Source organism: Geotrypetes seraphini, chromosome 8, assembly GCF_902459505.1.
Source record: "Geotrypetes seraphini chromosome 8, aGeoSer1.1, whole genome shotgun sequence".
Taxonomy (NCBI): domain Eukaryota; kingdom Metazoa; phylum Chordata; class Amphibia; order Gymnophiona; family Dermophiidae; genus Geotrypetes; species Geotrypetes seraphini.
The window spans coordinates 40,077,218-40,095,325 of NC_047091.1; the positions used below are offsets into that span (position 1 = coordinate 40,077,218).

An 18,108-nucleotide genomic window follows, 5' to 3' on the forward strand; every position below is an offset into this window, starting at 1 on the left:
TTTTTAAGACCACTCTACATGAAGTCCAAGATCTGGCTTGGCTTATCAATGGTTTTACTTAGGTTTTTGGAAGCTGCTGGAATTCCTGTCCTGAGTCCCTAGCAGTTTCCAGAGGTGTATGCCTATCTGCACGTAGTCTGTGGTTCTCATGAGCATGAGCTTTTTCAAACTCCCTAGATCAGTGTTTTTCAACCGCTGTTCCGCGGCACACTAGTGTGCCGCGAGATGTTGCCTGGTGTGCCGTACGGTCAGGGCCGCCATCAGGGCAGTACCACCAGTCTAGGGAGAGGGGCGGTCCGCCCCACGTGGACAGGAGAGAGCTGGACGGGGGACCCGCGGAGTTCAATACATCTCCAGCCGCGAGGCTCGTCTTCTGTTCCTGCCTGCCCTGCAGCTAACATATAGCCGATCGCAAGCGTTCCCCGATGTCAGCGCTGACGTCGGAGGGAGGGCTTAAGCAAAGCCTGCCCTCCGACGTCAGCGCTGACGTCGGAGAATACTTCCGTTCGGCTATTTGTGCGCGGCAGGGCAGGCAGGAAGCAGAAGACAAGCCTCGCGGCTTGAGCTTCGTTTTGCTGAGAAAGTTGCAAAGATGGGCTGGGAGGCAAACACGGAACACAAAAGGGGGGAGGGAGTGCGTTTTGGACACAAGGCATGAACTTGGGAGAGAGGAAGGGAGGGAAAGAGATGCTGAGGTGGGGGAGGGAATGCGTTTTTGGACACAGAAGAAATGGACTTGGGAGAGAGGAAGGGAGGGAAAGAGATGCTGAGGTGGGGGAGGGAATGAGTGTTTGGACACAGAAGGCATGGACTTTGGAGAGAGGAAGGGAGGGAAAGAGATGGTTGTGTACACGGGGAATAGAAGAAAGGAGAATTTTTGGTCATAGGGAGGGAGTGAGGTACAGATAGTGGCATACCAGGGTGGGGGGGGGCGGTCTGCCCCACCCCGGGTTTACGTCCCAAGGGGGTGCACAGCTGGCCACCCTCCAGTGTTGTCCCTAGGCCGGCAAACTGCGGCTCTTTAGCCACTTGAGTGCCACCGCCGCCATCGGGAACAGGCCGGCACCAAGTTCTCCCTGCTTTTCCCTGTGGGGACGGCCAACTCTCGCCACTCGCGTCAATTCTGACGTCGGAGAGGACGTTCTGGGCCAGCCAATCGCTGCCTGGCTGGCCTAGAACATCCTCTCCGACGTTAGAATTGACGACAGGTGGCGAGAGTTGGTCGGCCCTGCGGGGAAGAGAAGCAGGGAGAACTCGGTGCCGGCCTGTTCCCGATGGCGGCAGTGGCAGCCTATTCCCCAGTGGCGGTAGCAGCATTATAAAATACTTTCTTTGTGTTTATTTGATTCCTATATATTTATATATAGTCAATATAGGCACAGTTAAATTTTTTAACTTTTTCTAATGGTGGTGTGCCTCGTGATTTTTTTTCATGAAACAAGTGTGCCTTTGCCCAAAAAAGGTTGAAAAACACTGCCCTAGATCACAACTTCATACTTTTCTGTTGTTACCAATTATCACCTATTGTTTTACTTCAACTGCCAAACTGTGCTACTCTAACTGCTAGTTCTGCCCTTTATACCTTAGTCCAAAACTTACAGCACTGATAATTTTAAAACTAACCTACAGTCCTATGTACCTAGGATTACACTCCATATTTGGTGGAAATATCTATAAAAACATCAGGAAGAGGAGCCTTATGGTTAGAGCAGCAGGCTGAGAAGTAGGGACCACAAGTTCAAATCCCACTACTGCTTCTTTTGATCTTAGACAAATCATTAACTGCCCAGAGGCCTGATAGGAATCATAAAAGACATAAGAATTGCACTACTGGGTCAGACCAATGATCTACCTAGTCCAGTATCCCATCTTCACGGAGGCCAATCCAAGTCACAAGTACCTGGCAAAAACCCAAATAGTAGCAGCATTCCATGCCACCAATCTAGGGCAAGATGCGGCTTCTCCCATGTTTGTCTCAATAGCAGACTATGAACTTTTCCTCCAGGAACATGTCCATACCTTTTTTTTTTTTTTAAACCAGCTACATTAATTTCTCTTACCACATCCTCTAGTAATGCATTCCAGAGCTTAACTATTCTCTGAGTGAAAAAATATTTCCTCCTATTGGTTTTAAAAGTATTTCCCTGTAAATTCATCGAGTGTCCCCTAGTCTTTGTAAATCTTTTTTTTATATAAATTCTTTATTCATTTTTATAACTTACAACAAGTGTAATTAGAAATAACATTTAAACTTAAACATCACTTGCATTTCTATTACAATCCTCTTAATGAAATTTCTCTCCCCCCCACACCCATACCATATCATATGGAATCATGTATATCATATAATATATTCTTTTGTATTAATCCAAACAATTAATATAAGATCAAACCCACCCCCCCCCCCCCCCACACACACACACCCTTTCAGTTACAATTGTATAATTAAGGAAAAATGTCTTTGTAAATCTTGATGCAGCAAAAAAAAAAAAAAAAAAAAAAATTGGATCCATTTGTACCTGTACACTCAGGATTTTGTAGACTTCCATCATATCTCCCCTCAGCCATCTCTTTTCCAAGCTGAAGAGCCCTAACCATTTTAGTCTTTCCTCATATGAGAAAAGTTCCATCCCCTTTACCATCCTGGTTGTTCTTTGAACCTTTTCTAGCGCCACTATATCTTTCTTGAGATAAGGAGACTAGAACTGAATGCAATACTCCAGATAAGGTCACACCATGGAGCAATACAGGGGCATTATAACATTCTTAGTCTTGTTAACCGTCCCTTTTTTTTAATAATTCCTAGTTTCCTGTAGTTTTTCACAGACCGCATGAATTTCAATGACTTTGAACAGTTTAGTGCTGTCTGCAAATTTAATCACCTCACTTGTCATTCCAATTTCCAGATCATTTATAAATAAGTTAAATAGTACCTGTCCTAGTACAAATCCCTGCGGCACACTGCTATTTACCCTCCGCCACTGAGAAAAATGGCCAATTTACCCTACCCTTTGTTTTCTATCTGATAACAAATTCTTAATCCATAATTCAACATGGCAATGACTCTTTAATTTTCTCAGGAGCCTCTCTTGAGAAACTCTATCAAGAGCTTTCTGGAAATCTAGATATACAGTGGTGCCTCGCACAACGAACGCCTCGCACAACGAACGCTGCACACAACGAACTTCATGTCTTGATTCACACAATGAACTTCGTTTCACACAACGAACTTCACACAACGAACTTCGTTTCACACAACGAAGTCGCCCGAGCTGCCGATGTATTGCATCCTTCCGTGCAGGCACTGCAGGCAGTCGTTAGTCACTGCGCTTAACTGCCCTCTCTCACTGTATACAGTCGTCCTTTTAAGATAAACTCAATATTTTTTATATATCATGGCTTCTAAAAAAAGCAGGAAGGTGATTTCTGTTGAAATGAAACGGGAAATAATTAGAAGGAGTGAATGTGGGGTAAAACAGTGTGACCTCGTCAAAGAGTTTGGCCTCAGCAAGACCACCATTTTCACCATTTTGACAAATTTATCTTTTTTTATGTCATCTTAGCATATTTTATGCTGCAGAACGAATTATTTTTTTTAACATGTATTGTTATGGGAAAACGCGTTTCACATAACGAACTTTTCGCATAACAAACTTGCTCCTGGAACGAATTAAGTTCGTTGTGTGAGGCACCACTGTACTACATCAACCAGCTTGCCTTTATCCAGATATTTATTCACACCTTCACAGAAGTCAAGCAAATTGGTGAGGCACAACCTCCCTTGGCTGAACCCATGCTGATTCTGTCTCAATAAATCATGCTTGTCTACATGCTCCACAATTTTATTTTTTTATAATTGTTTCCACTATTTTGCCTGGCACTGAGGTCAGGTTATGGGTCTGTAATTTCCCGATCTCCCCTGGAACCCTTTTTAAAAATCAGGGTAACATTGGCCACCCTCTAATCTTCAGGTATTACAGACAATTTTAGCGAAAGATTATTAAATCACTAATAACAGATCAGCAATTTCATGTTTGAAAGTTATTTCAGTACCCTGGGATGATTACCATCCTGTCCAAGTGATTTATCTCTAACTTGTCAATTTGGCTTAGTATGTCTTCCAGATTCACTGAGGTTTTTTTCAATTCTTCTGCCTCATTACCCATGAAACCATAAAGACTGAAGCAAATAATCCGTTTAGTCTCTCTGCTATGGCCTTATCCTCCCCTGAGCACACCTTTTACTCCTTAATCATCCAACAGTCCCAAGGATTCCCCTCACAGGTTTTCTGCTTTTGATGTACCTATAAAAATTGTTACTATGAGTTGCCTTCATATTCTTGTTTAGCTTTCTTTATCAATGCTTTGCATTTAACTTGCTAGTGCTTATGTCTCTTATTTCCTTCATTGGGATCTTTTTTTCCTATTCTTTAAAGGATATTTTCTTGGCTGTAATAGCCTCTTTCACTTCGCCTTTTAACCACCCTGGCTCTCATTTTCTTTTCTTTCCCGTTTTTTTAAATATGTGGAATACATCTTGTCTGGGCTTACTTAGCTTACTTAGCTTCTCTTAATGTTAAACTCTAATCTAGACAAATCGAATAAACACACAGGGAGGTGGTAGAGAGGAAAACTGTGATGGAATTCAATGAATAAGAATGGGCTAACTTTCACAGTCTGAATCCCACAAATGAGATGGTTTGGATAGGCTGGAGTGAGCTTCAACAGCAACTCCAGTAGTTAGAAATTAAGATCAGTACTTGGTAGACTTCTAAGGTCTATGGCCCACAAATAACAAGTTTCAAGTTTATTTCAAAAAATTTTATACCACCTAATTAGACTTCTAGGTGGTGTACATCACAGTAAAAAAGGATTATACAAAATATGTTAAAAATTAAAACAAACATTATGATTACAAGGCAAACTGGATGGACCATTCAGGTCTTTATCTGCCGTCATTTTCTATGTTACTATGTAGATTGAAGCTTACAGATAATCTAGCTTTTGAAGGTAGGGGAATTCTTAGTTGGATACAGAATTGGATCTGTTCATGTAAAATGTTGCCAACTGCAATATGATTGTTTTGGTTGATATGATCCTATAAATTAAATAAAAATTTCTATTTTGATCTCTATTCTTTCCAAATAATTTCTAATACAGTCAAACCTCAGTTTGCGAGTAACGCGGTTTGCGAGTGTTTTGCAAGACGAGCAAAACATTCTTGCAAATCTTGCCTCGCAAACCGAGCATTGACTCGATATGCGAGCCCCCACCCCCAAGAACCGGCATCATCCCCCCGCCCATCCACCAGACCAAACTCTTACTGCTATCGGGCACTGGCACACATCAACTCACAGGACGTGCTGGTGCCGAAAGAGCCTGCTACTGATCTCTGCTGGGCCTTGAGCATCTGCGCATGATCAAAGCCTTCTGGCTCCCGCTCTCTCAGAGAATCTCATTAGAATCTCAGAGCGAGCGGGAGCCAGAAGGCCTTGAGCATGCATAGATGCTGAAGGCCCAGCAGAGATCACCAGCAGGCAGCAGGCTCTTTCGTCACCATCACGTCCTGTGGGTTGGTGTTGCGTGCCAGTGCCCGATCATGGTAAGGGTTTGGGTGGGCAGGGAGCGATGCCAGTTCTCGGGGTTGAGGTGGGCGAAGCCGGTTCCTAGGGGTGGGGTAGGTGGGTGGGGTTTGAGATGTGGAACGAATCGCCTGCATTTCCATTCACTCCTATGAGGAAAGTTGCTTTGATATACAAGCTCTTTGGTTAACGAGCATGCTTCTTGAACGAATTATGCTCACAAACCAAAAGGTTCTACTGTATTAGATTTGCATTTTTAACTGATGCTACATATTGAGCTGATTTAAAAGCATTCTCCACAAGGACTTCTACATCCATTTGCTAGTAGCAATTCATAGTAAAAAATTCAGCACCAAAGGGGAGGATATTGTGTAACCTCTGCCTAGGGTCACTTAAAGATGGTCCCCAAGGGACTGATAAATCCTTCTCCCACCAATTGATTTACCTTCCTGCTAATGTTCCCACTGCCACCACAGAGCCTGTGGGATGGAAACCTGCAGAGCGGGCTGCATCCTGCAAGAACAGAAAAATAAAGTGAGAAACAGAAGAACCACATGAGCTACAGTTAGGCAGAAACATGCCCATGCAATTAGAGAATAACATGGGATCGGGTACCCATGGGTACCCTCAGAGCAGGGACGTTACGGGGACAGGAACAACCTTTGTCCCCATGTCATTCTCTTAAAAACTTGAGACTAGTATCAATATGCAAAAACTTACATTTTTTAGATAATTGACAACTGAATTCAATTATTTAAAAAAAAAACAAAAAAAAAACTGCAGAGGCTGCTTTTGGATTTCAATGAACTACTGTTAAATGACTTAATTTGTATTTTGTCTGCCACCTGCAATGTCCTTCCATCATGTGCCCAGTTGCTCAAGCATCTTAATGTTACTGCAACAGATTTATCCATTGTTGCTGGCATCTAGAAGCTTTTCCAACATTTAATTTTCCTGTTCATCCACTAGATAGTTTAGGTTCTCGTCTACATCCATGTCTGAAAGACAACCCAATAACCTTCCCAGATGATGTAAAGAGTGACAACTAAATCTTTGGGAAGATTGTACCAAAACCAGATCGAAATGTAAGGCTCTATTTATGATTTATAAACAGTTCTACAGAATATTGCCCCTTAAAAAAAATTAAAGATAAAATCATAAGTGTTTGAGGCTTTTGTAAACAAGGACAGAGCTCATAGGGACAGGGCAGGGATGGAGCCTGTGGGATCGAGGCAGGGTCAGGGACAAACTTTGACTCCATTTCATTCTCTACATGCAATACCCTTCTCATAAGAAAAAAAGGTCTAAAACCATTTTGCTGTATCTATTTAAAATCATCTAAGGCACTACAAGATTTGGTCCATTTCATCCAAGCCCCAATGTGTCCATTATAAAAAACAAATTTACATTAAAAAAAAACAAAAACCAACCACACACACAACCCCAAAAAGCCTACCATCAAGGAAATGCAGAGACTTGAATTAAATAATGGAAACATCCGATATTTGGATCATTTTCTATTTTAGATGTGTAATATGTCTTTTTCACTTTGGAAATAGCCTGCTCATTTTTAAAAATCAAAACAGACATTTTTGTAGGATTTCGACCATTTGAGGGCCATATGTTGGAGTCCACTGGTCTACACAAAGATTATCTGGGAAACACTATTTCCACATTGAATATGGACTTCTTAAAGGCACTAGCTGAGCATTGGTGAAGGCAGTCACATCTTACAATAAGAACGCCTTTCAGTACTTCCTTTAATAAGATCTTTTGAGGTGGCCCTGTCAAAAAAAAAAGCTAACTGAAAATGGGTGCACAGTGCCATATCAGCAAGACTGGCCTAAATATTGGTGGCTTAAAACTGAACCCTATTATATTGCAAACCTCAAGGTATCCTACTAAGTGAAAGCAAAAGTGTATAGGAAGGAGGATTTAGTGAAGCAAGCAGAATGAGAGAAGAACTTCAGAATATAGTCCTCATCCTGGTATAACATCTGAGAACTTATTTATAATCTGATAATACATAGAAGCCATTTCCTATGTTTTAAGATTTACTAATCACTTTTTTTTTAACAGAGTCCCCAAACAGAATGCACAGTTACTAGATGGCTCCATCTTTCTCTTCCACAACATTCTGATCCAGTCCAGGTTTTATCCCTCTTCAGATGGTCACAAGCACTATTCCTTCTAAGTTGTGGGATACCTCCAACTGCATTGCTGTAAGTGTGGGAGTGGTGCTTCAATTCTGTGTTTTCAATTGCTAGGGACAGGCAGGTTCTCTGGAGTCCTGCACAGCTTGTCTGTCCCTCTCTATTGAAAATGAGATAATGAAGCAGTGATCCTCTGCTGGCAGAACTAAAAGTGGAGGATTCTCACTCAGCTGAGAGAGAACAGTGGTCACAAGGGATGGACAAGCAGGGAAACATCCCTAAATACTAAGGTTGGGAGAAGGAGGGAGGAAAATGCCACACCGCCCTTTTTAAGTCCGTGAAACTGCAAACTTGCAAGCCTGAGAGGGAACATCACAAATGCATTCCTTGCCCTAGGTACCATTTATGCTGTGACTGCCCTTACTCAGTGGAATAGCGAGGGTGAGAGGCGCCCAGGGCGGAGGTGCCCCTCCCACCACTCCCCCTGCTGAACGCGTGCCTCCCCTTTTTCCCCTATACCTCTAGTTGTTCACTGCCGCGAGCAACAAGAACTTCAAACGTGCTCCTCACAACCCCATCGTCTCTTCCGCTGATTCACTTCCTATGCGCAGAACCAGGAAGTGATGTCAGTGGAAGACATGCCGCGGTTGCGAGGAGTACATTAAAGTTGCTGCTTGCGGCAGCACACAACTATAGATATGGGGGGAAGGGAAGGGGAGCACATATTCAGCAGGGGGAGTGGGTAAGGAGATGAGGGTGGGGGAGGGGCACCACCACCCTGGGCGCCTCTCTCGCCCTCGCTTCTCCACTGAGTAAGGGCAGTGGTGAGGGGAGGAGTGGGAAGAGGCGAGGAGAGGTGCCGACGCCCAAGGTGGACTGGCCCCTGTCTACATCAGGGCCCTCACTTTTGCATGTTGGGGATCTGCATTTCTGCCTTCCCTAAGGAAAGCATAAAACAGAAATAAGGAAAAGCAGTAACCTATAACAGTATTTTGATTAATCACTTAGGAAACACTGAGCTTAATATTCAAAAGGATTTAATCAGGCAGGAGAAGCTCCTGTCAAGTTAATTCATACTAACTGAGGCAAGCTCAGTAATTCAGGAGCACAGCCTTACAATACTGTTGAATATACTCACTAGTATCCAGTGGTACCAGGGTGCTCTGAAGGCACAGTCTAGGCAGAGACCTCAGTGTTCCCTCTAAGCGGGCGGGTGTTATGAGCAAACTTTTTTCACTGTGAGCTAAAAATATCGGGCGCCAGCAAGTTATGAGCCAAATAAATATGTTGCTTTCTACCACAGAACTTCCTTACGTTTGTATGGAATCTATCCCCTTTCAACTTTAGAGAGTGCCCTCTCGTTCTCCCTGCCTTAGCTACTAAGTCTATTCCCTTCAGTACCTTGAATGTTTCTATCATGTCCCCTCTCAATCTCCTCTGCTCAAGGGAGAAGAGGCCCAGTTTCTCTAATCTTTCGCTGTACGGCAACTCCTCCAGCCCCTTAACCATTTTAGTTGCTCTTCTCTGGATCCTTTCGAGTAGTACCGTGTCCTTCTTAAAGTACCAGTGCTGGACGCAGTACTCCAGGTGAGGGCGTACCATGGCCCGGTACAGCAGCATGATAACCTTCTCTGTCTCTTCAGTCCAGCATCTGCCCCTTCCATTCACTGTCTGTCTTTCCCTGCCATCTCTCCTCCTGCCCCCCCCCCACCCCCCAATTTGGTCTAGCATCCATCATCTTCCTTCTGTTCCCCTCATGGTCTGGCATCTCTATCCTTCCCTCCCCCCTGTGGTTTTTAGCATATCTCTCTTCTCATTTCCTCCACTCAGATCTGATCATTCTCTGCTCTCTCTTCCCTTTTCTTCTCTGGTCTTCCTTCTCTATTTTCTGCCTCCATCTAAATTAAATTCTTTCTTACTATTTAGTCCCGTTTCCCTCTTTTCACTGTGTCTACACACAGCTTGTCACCCCTTTCCCTCACCCCTCCATTATCTTACTATTTTCTTCCCCCTTTATTTATCTCCTCCTTCCATCCAGTATGTGTTCTTTCCCCACTTCCATTCAGCATCTGCTCTCCCTTCTCAACTGACATCCATCTGCCTTCTGCTCTCTCTCCCTTCTTCTCACTTCCATCATCTGTCCCCTTCTCTCTCTCTCTCATCTCCTCCATTCCATCATCTGCCCCTTCTCTCCCTCTCTCTCTCTCCCCCCCCCCCCAACTTCCATCATCTGCCCCCCTTCCCCTCACCTTTGTGGGTCACTTTCTTTCCCCTGAGGGTGGCTCATGTCACAGGGGAAGCTTTGGCCGAGCAGAACCGCTTGATTGACAGTGGAACTTACTTGATTGATGTCGATGCTGGGGCCCGTTGCCGTTTGAAGGAAAAAAAAAAAGGTGGAAAAAAGGAACCTGTAAAGGCGAGAGGAAGGGAAACCTCCAGGACAGCTGCTTTTTGCCCTCCTTCAGCGGCCCAAGAGTTCAGACCAGCAGCGGCAGCTCTGTATGCTTTTAACTTCGGCACAGAGCTGCCCCTAATCAATAGTTTAGCGCGGTTTCATGAGGCAGCCTCGGGGCCTTTGATAGCCGGCCCGCTTCGATGATGCGATGTGGGCCGGCCTAGCAAAGGCCCCGAGGCTGCCTTATGAAACCGCGCTAAACTATTGATTAGGGGCAGCTCTGTGCCGAAGTTAAAAGCATACACAGCTGCCGCTGCTGGTCTGGAGGTGCGGAGACAAGGCATGAGGCAAACGCGGTGGAAGGCAGGAGTCCCGGCGAAGGCAGGAGTCCCGGCACAGCGACTGCAACAGGAAGTTGCAAGTCAGCTGTCGCCGGCCTTTCGTTGCGGCGGGGACCGAATCCTTCGCGGACCGGCAAGATTTTGTTTGAGGACCGGCGGTTGAAGAACTGTGCTCTACACTGTGTGCGCTGTGACGAGAAACTTGTGCGCTGCGAGGTAATATTTTGTGCGCCAGCGCACCCCAGCGCAGCTTAGCGGGAACTGCACGTATCCGGTTAACAGTGATTTTCAGCCCACTAACCGGATAAGTAACTGGATAAAGTTAAGTAAAAAAAATTTAAAAAATGCAACCTGGTCTGAAGAAACTAAGAAGGCCAAAGGAGCAGAGACACCAGTATGGTGAAAGTGTTTTATTTATATTACAAGGCCCAATGCAGCCACACTATGGTGGCTGCCTTCATCAGAGGTAAATTACTGAATGAACTTGAATAGATATGTGCAAAATCAAATACGGTGTCTAAAAGAAATCTTAAGGTAAAAGTTCTGAAATCCTTGAGACCTGAAGTATTGACACATCAGATTCATAACAACTCATCCACACTTCTAAAAAAGGGTACCACTATGCTCAAAATATATCTTTATAAAATTAGAAGCACTATCTGAAGAAAGATCCAGTGATTCCATGGCTGTGCTAAATATTGCTTGAGTAAGTTCTTATTTTACATGCCATTGTGATCTCTTTCCAATCCTGCTGCTTGACCTTCTATGTTTTTCCCAAGCTTTACCCCTTGTTCACCTACTGCAGAGGATCCTCTGTGTCCTTCCCATGTTCTCCAATTATACCACTATTTTGCTGCCCTATTCCTGCTGGGAGGCTGTTTCATGTATCCACCACTCTTTTTTTGTGAAGAAATATTTCATTATGCTCTCTTAGGATTCCGTGACTGGCGTCATGATTGTTGCCGTTGCCTGGGTCTCTCTGCATCTGGGTAGGTAGAACCATCTTTTCAGTCATCATGCTGTGGCTTTCCTGATGTGGTGAGACCCAGACAATGACAACAATCATATTTCATTTATACCCCCTCCCAGTCTCCTATCATGAATCCTGGATCTTGTTCCTCTCTCTCATATCCTGCCTAATTTGAATCCAACTGCATGCACTCCACCTCAGTTCAGCATCTTGAATTCTGGCTACACTCCCCACATCCTTACCTCAATTGTTTTATTCCAGAGGGGTCGATGGGTAGCAATGCTCCACAGGTGCACATGTCTGTCCTGGCCACAGGTAAGGAATTGATCCAAAGTGGGGTGGGTGGCCAGACCCCAGAGCTCTTCAGTATGACCCTAACAGCATGAACAAAACAAAAGCCATGAATTATAAGCAGACTCAACCATCCCATCACTATCAGGGAAAGGACAAAAAGCCCCGAGTATAGATTTGCAAAAGAGGACAGGTAGGATAGAAGTTTTAAAAAATATCTATTTTAACTGAGTGCAACAGAGCTGAAGCGAGTTTCCAGGGAGATAGTGAGGTTTTCTGAATTTAAGGGTTTTTAAAAAAGGTCAGACATAGCTCAAGGCATAATTTATGTAACATAACATAACATGAAAATATATATGCAGGAGAAACAAATGATTTAAATAACTAATTCACCAATAGTAATTAATATCTAAAAAAATGAATTCAATAATAAAATACTTATTAAATAGAATAAACACTCTATAATTAAAATTGAATCTGAGTGCTCAGTGTGTTATCTAGACAAGAAAGATATTCAAATGGAGATCAAACAATTGAATAATATGAATATACTCCAAGTCTGTGCCGCTGGTTCCAATCCAAAAGAAAGTCCCCAAAAGAAAACTGCTGAGTCTCAACGGTGAAAAAACATGTGATCAAATCCTCAATGTGAAAAAAATAAATATTCAAGAATAATCCTCTAAATGCTTTTTTCCTTGGATATTTATTTTTTTCACATTGAGGATTTGATCACATGTTTTTTCACCGTTGACTCAGCAGTTTTCTTTTGGGGACTCATCACTTTATTTTTGGATTGGAACCAGCGGCACAGACTTGGAGTATATTCATATTATTCAATTGTTTGATCTCCATTTGAATATCTTTCTTGTCTAGTGAAGACACAGATCTGGATCCTGGGCTATATATCATCTAACTCAGCTAAGTACCATCTTTAGTTTAGTTTTTTATTTTTATAGTCCAGTTTCTATAGTCCAGATTCTATACACCTATATTCAATAGTTAAAATTAGGCTGGTAGGCAGGTGGGTGCAATGATGGAGAATCACTATATCTTTATTCAATATACCTGCTGGTTTTGAATAAGATAACACACTGAGCACTCAGATTCAATTTTAATTATAGAGTGTTTATTCTATTTAATAAGCATTTTATTATTGAATTCATTTTTTTAGACGTAACATAACATAACATAACATATTATTTCTATCCCGCAATGCCTTGCAGTTCAATGTGGGTAACAAAACAATAAAATAAATTGTTCATAAACAGCGAATTACAAGTATAACTCATACAATTAATAAATTAATCATAAATGATTATTTAAATGCTATACATTGTGACAGGGAAGCTCCTGTCACGGTGAAAACTACTACTAAAACTCCCCAGAATGCAGCACAAGGCTGGATAAAACCAGGCATGGAGTCAGTACAGCTGGCTCAGGCAAAAGAAGGCAAGCCCAGGCAGGTTCCAGCACAGCTGAAGAGCCAATTAAGAAAGGCTCTGCAGACCACTGATTGCCCCTATCACTCCTTTCCTGAAGTCAGGGAGAAACCTGAGGCTAATTTAGAAGTGGGTGGAGTCAGACCCCGGGGTTGGCCTTATAGGAAAGATCAATTTACTGGAGAGGGGGAAGGGAGGAAACTAGAGAAGGAACGCGAGTGAAGAGAGAGGAGAACCAGAAGGAGTGGTTGAGAAGCCAAACTACTCACGTGGGTTCCAGGTCACAGAGGGTGCCTCAAGCCCAGCAGGAACGGAGGGCAAGAAGCCCACACCTAGGGAAAGGTGTTACTGCCCTGGAGAGGTATTGTGACTGGCAACTCAAGTCCCAAAGAGCAGGGCTGGGAAAGCCTCCCCAGAGAAAAGCTGCAGATAGTTTTGCAGACGTACAGAGAGGGGGAGGGGAAGCACAAACAGAAAGAAGTGAAGAAACTTCAAGCCAGAGTTTCCGGGAGTGTGAATGGGAAATGGACAGCGTGCTAAGTAATGAGATAAGTGAAGAGGGCATGGACCTGGGAGAATATGATGTTTGCATGTCCTAAGTTAAACTCCTGAAGAACGGTCTCCTATTGTTTGTATACCCGACAGCATGAGCAGTGCGGGCAGAGTTAACAAGGTGCTAATAAAGTGTTAAACAAATGCAGAGAGCTGAGAAGGAAAGGCTGGACGCAAGCCGTGCTCAGCTAGCTAGGCTCGGAAAAGGTGAAGCCCAGAGTAAGAGCAATCAAGCCCGGCAGGGGCTACGAGCCAAGGAAAGCATTAGCTGACTTATACGTTTGCCAGGATTTTACTTGTGATAAGGAAGTGCAAACCTGCTCCTTAATAGAACCTGGACTGTAAGAATATAATGTGGGAGAGGCACTCCAAGCACTGTAACCAACTGAAGTGAATGTTTTATGTTTTTTTCTTCTGCTGTTTTATTTTCGTTGAACTCTGGGTTAGTAATAAACCTGATACTATATTCTAAAGAATCCGGTATCCGGGTCTTCTTTCCACTGCTCTATAAAAGGCGTATTAAAAATCTTACTTGTGGTCCGGGCCGCAGTTTCCCACTTACTCAGGGACGGGCCCGGTCACAACATCTAAAATAATTTTAAACATGTAGGTTAAGTAGTTTTCTAAACTGGAAATAGAGAGTAACTTAGGTGACCAAGACCCTTCCTGGCTCTCTGTTTCTGATAAAGGGGATGGTTCAATATTATCCCCCCTGCTTTTTAATATATTCCTCTCCCCGCTTTTAAATTTAACTCAATCTCTAGGTTTTACAGCATTTGTCTATGCTGATGACATCCAACTCATTCATTCACTAGATCCTGAAAATAAAAATGACATTACAGCTATTAACAACAAACTTGTAACTATAAAAGACTGGCTCAGCACAAATAAATTGGCTTTAAACCTCAAAAAAACAAAATCAATGCTCTTTTCTTGGAAAAAAGACACAATATTAAACTCCCCAATCTCTATTAATAATTTCAAAATAGAACTGGTTACTACTTTAAAAATTTTAGGCGTAATAATCGATGACAAACTTACCTATCATAACCACATTAGTAATATTGTCAAAGCTTGCTTTTATAAATTACGTTTAATTTGTTCTCTCGCTAAATTCTTACAACCAGAATCCATCAATATTCTAATTCATTCCTTAGTAATATCCAGAATAGACTACTGTAACTCTCTCCTTATCAACATTACCCAAAAAGAAAAAAGAAGGCTGCAATTGATACAAAACACTGCCGTGAAATTGATCCACAACGCTAAAAAATATGATCATGTTACCCCCCTGTTGATATCTTCTCATTGGCTTCCGGTAAGCCATCGCATAACTTTTAAATTACTGCTTTTAGTTTTTAAATCCTTAAGTTTTAATGAACCACAATTTATCAACAGGTGGCTAATTCCCTATAGCACAACACGATCTCTCCGCTCGACCTCTTATAATCTTCTCTCCATTCCCTCATTAAAAGTTATAGGAACCAGACGGCACGACATGTTTTCAGTTATGGCCCCTCATTCATGGAATCTCTTACTTCAATACATCAGGGATTTAAAAGATTTAATTCTATTTAAAAAAAAACTAAAATCATTTCTCTTTAAAGATGCTTATGATTCCTAGCACATTACTCTGCGTTTTTTATTTAAGCAGCTAAAATTACCCCCCCCCTTTTCGTCTTTCCCTTATATGTTTTTCCTTCTCTTCTATCTAAACATTGTAACTTTTTCCCCATTTACCCTCACAATTCTTGTAAGTTTTAAATCAGAACAAAATTATTTTATATGTATGTATTTTGTTTGTTAAGTTTTAGCCCAAAACATTAGTTATTTTATATGTCAGCACCAATATTTTATTTGTATATTTTTTATGATTGTACATCGCCTAGCAATTTTAAATAGGCGATTCATTAAGAACAAATAAACTTGAACTTGAAGTTAAAATACAGACAATCAAAAGAAACATTAAAATACAATTCACCGGAGCCAATAGCAACATGCTCTCTCACTAAAACACACCAAAATCATTAAATGACCTTACATTGCAAGAACAACTAAAAAATCATGAATATTACATCTTCTGACAGATACTGAAAAAAAACTGACAAAATGCACCTGCTCATGTTGCAAAAATTCATGCAAACAAAACAATTTTAAACAGTTTTTAACCAGTGATTAGGGGGCATGTGACATCTAGCTGGGCCACAATGGCAGAACTCAGCAGTTACTCAGCTCTATGCCCAGGAGGACAGTTCACTTACCTGCACAAGGGAGGTAAAGCCTGATGCTAGACAGCCCTGCAGCACCGAGTTCCGGGTTGTCCCAACAAAGAGACTCTCCCCCTTTCCTTCAGCGATGGTACGAACTGGCCCAAAAGAGTCAGGGATCTGTGAAACCAGAAAGATGGAAGGTTATGTGGCCCAAGAAAACATGTAGTGCACCTAAAGTAGGAACAGGGATTCTGACTTGTATTTTTATACAGAGCATTCTACACCCCCTTTAAGAAACAGTTCTAATGCCTCTGGCAATGCACTGCCCAAGGTAGCCCACTGCTTCCAATGGTGCAATATACAAAAATACTTTGCATTATATAGATATTGCCCCAGCTTTCAAATCAAAAGTACGCACATACTATCACTCGGGGCCAGTGCAAAGATATCTTGTATCCTAAACAAACTATAAAATCTTGCGCCCCAAACCTGTTATTGCCATAAGCATGAGCCCAAGCAGACTTTTTAGACTCAAATCTTATTTTATTGGGCAAAACAAGATAAACATTTTTGCGAATACACTTTCTTATGAAATCAGATCTGTTACCTCTCTTCATCTATTTAGGAAATCCCTGGAAACTCTTCTTTTTCAGCAGGCCTTAGATGAGCACATAATTGATCTAAATTAGTATTATGAGTGCCAATAATCATGGACTCCTTTTCTGTCCTGTTGTTCCTTGCTTTATAACAATAATGTAAACCGAGTTGAGCCCCTGTATCTGGGGACGATTCGGTATATAAATGCAAGAACTGGATTGGATGATCAAGATATACAGTACAACCATGAAAAAACAAAACATGATAAAGCATGTATACCCTGTCCCCCATTTTATAAGCAAACACTCAACTTAGTAGCTCCCCCCCCCCCAAACTCCCATCTCTCCCCAATCATTTAGCAAAGCTTTCGTTATCAAGTATAAACAAAATGAAACGCATCAAAATTCAATCCACAGGTTATAGCAATGATTTTAAAAAACCCTTCCCACCCTATCTTATTCAAATTATAAACAGGCAACAAATGAAAAGAAGTCGCATATTTAGGACAAATATTTAAAAAGAATGGAAAGGAAAAAGAAAGTTACTCATACTATAACTGTACTCCCTCTAAAGCAGGGATCTCAAAATCCCTCCTCGAGGGCTGCAATCCAGTCGGGTTTTTAGGATTTCCCCAATGAATATGTATTGAAAGCAGTGCATGCACATAGATCTCATACATATTCATTGGGGAAATCCTGAAAACACGACTGGATTGCGGCCCTCAAGGAGGGACTTTGAGACCCTGTTCTAAAGTGTCAGATTCAAATAGTTAAGTATCAGACTATGAGATCTGGAGGGGTGTACATCTATGTAGTATTTCCAGATAGACCAAAAGCATTTCTTTCTTTTGGAAGTAAGACAGGCATCTCTAGCTAGGTGCAGATATTTATGTGTACTATCTTGAGCCGCTAAGTACCTAGCAAGTTAGTAGTGAATGCCAGCATAACCGGTTACATTGCTGTAACTAAAATTAGAAGTGGATATTCAATGCTGGTCTCTAGAAATGGCCCACCAATGAATATCTGGGCTGAGCGCCAGTGTCGGGCAAACAGTGCATGGCATAGCACCAGTGAATATTGCCCCCCTAGGTGTGCAAATAGGAGCCCCACCTAGGTTCTGCCCAAGTGCATGTTCCCTTAAAAATATTATGCTACATAAGTAGGTATTTCCAGAATAGTACTTTGGCACCCTGCTAGCATTTTCACAGGTCATGTATACATATACTTGCATACTAGTATTAGTGTGTGCATAAATGTGGGCACCTAAGTTATAAAATTGCTTGCATTCCAGGAGGAAGAATTACTGCAGGAGTATGGACAGAGAATGACAGAAAATGATTAAAGGGATGGGACAACTTTCCTTTAACACTTTATTGCCCCATGTACAAAAAAATAATTCCCTGTCTAAAATATGTAAACCACTTTGATTGTGACCACACAAAAAAGTGGTATACAAGTCCCATCCCCCCTTTACCCCTATGAGGAAAGGCTAAAGAGGCAGCTTACAGAAGAGGTATTATAAAGTTCTATAAAATACTAAGTGGAATGGACCAGGTAGATTTGAATCGCTCATTTATTTT

General features: G+C 42.1%; 1 protein-coding gene across 3 annotated transcripts in view; it reads right to left on the minus strand.

Moving 5' to 3' along the window:
* The window catches only part of EML2 (EMAP like 2), a 209,793-nt gene that overhangs the window by 99,930 nt on the left and 91,755 nt on the right, over positions 1 to 18,108 (minus strand). For all 3 annotated transcript variants that reach the window (XM_033954399.1, XM_033954400.1, XM_033954401.1), the window contains 3 exons: positions 15,984 to 16,109; positions 11,683 to 11,814; positions 6,027 to 6,094 (listed from right to left, as the gene is read on the minus strand). In XM_033954399.1, the coding sequence (XP_033810290.1) occupies positions 6,027 to 6,094; positions 11,683 to 11,814; positions 15,984 to 16,109 (326 nt within the window). The remainder of the gene's footprint in view (positions 1 to 6,026; positions 6,095 to 11,682; positions 11,815 to 15,983; positions 16,110 to 18,108) is intronic.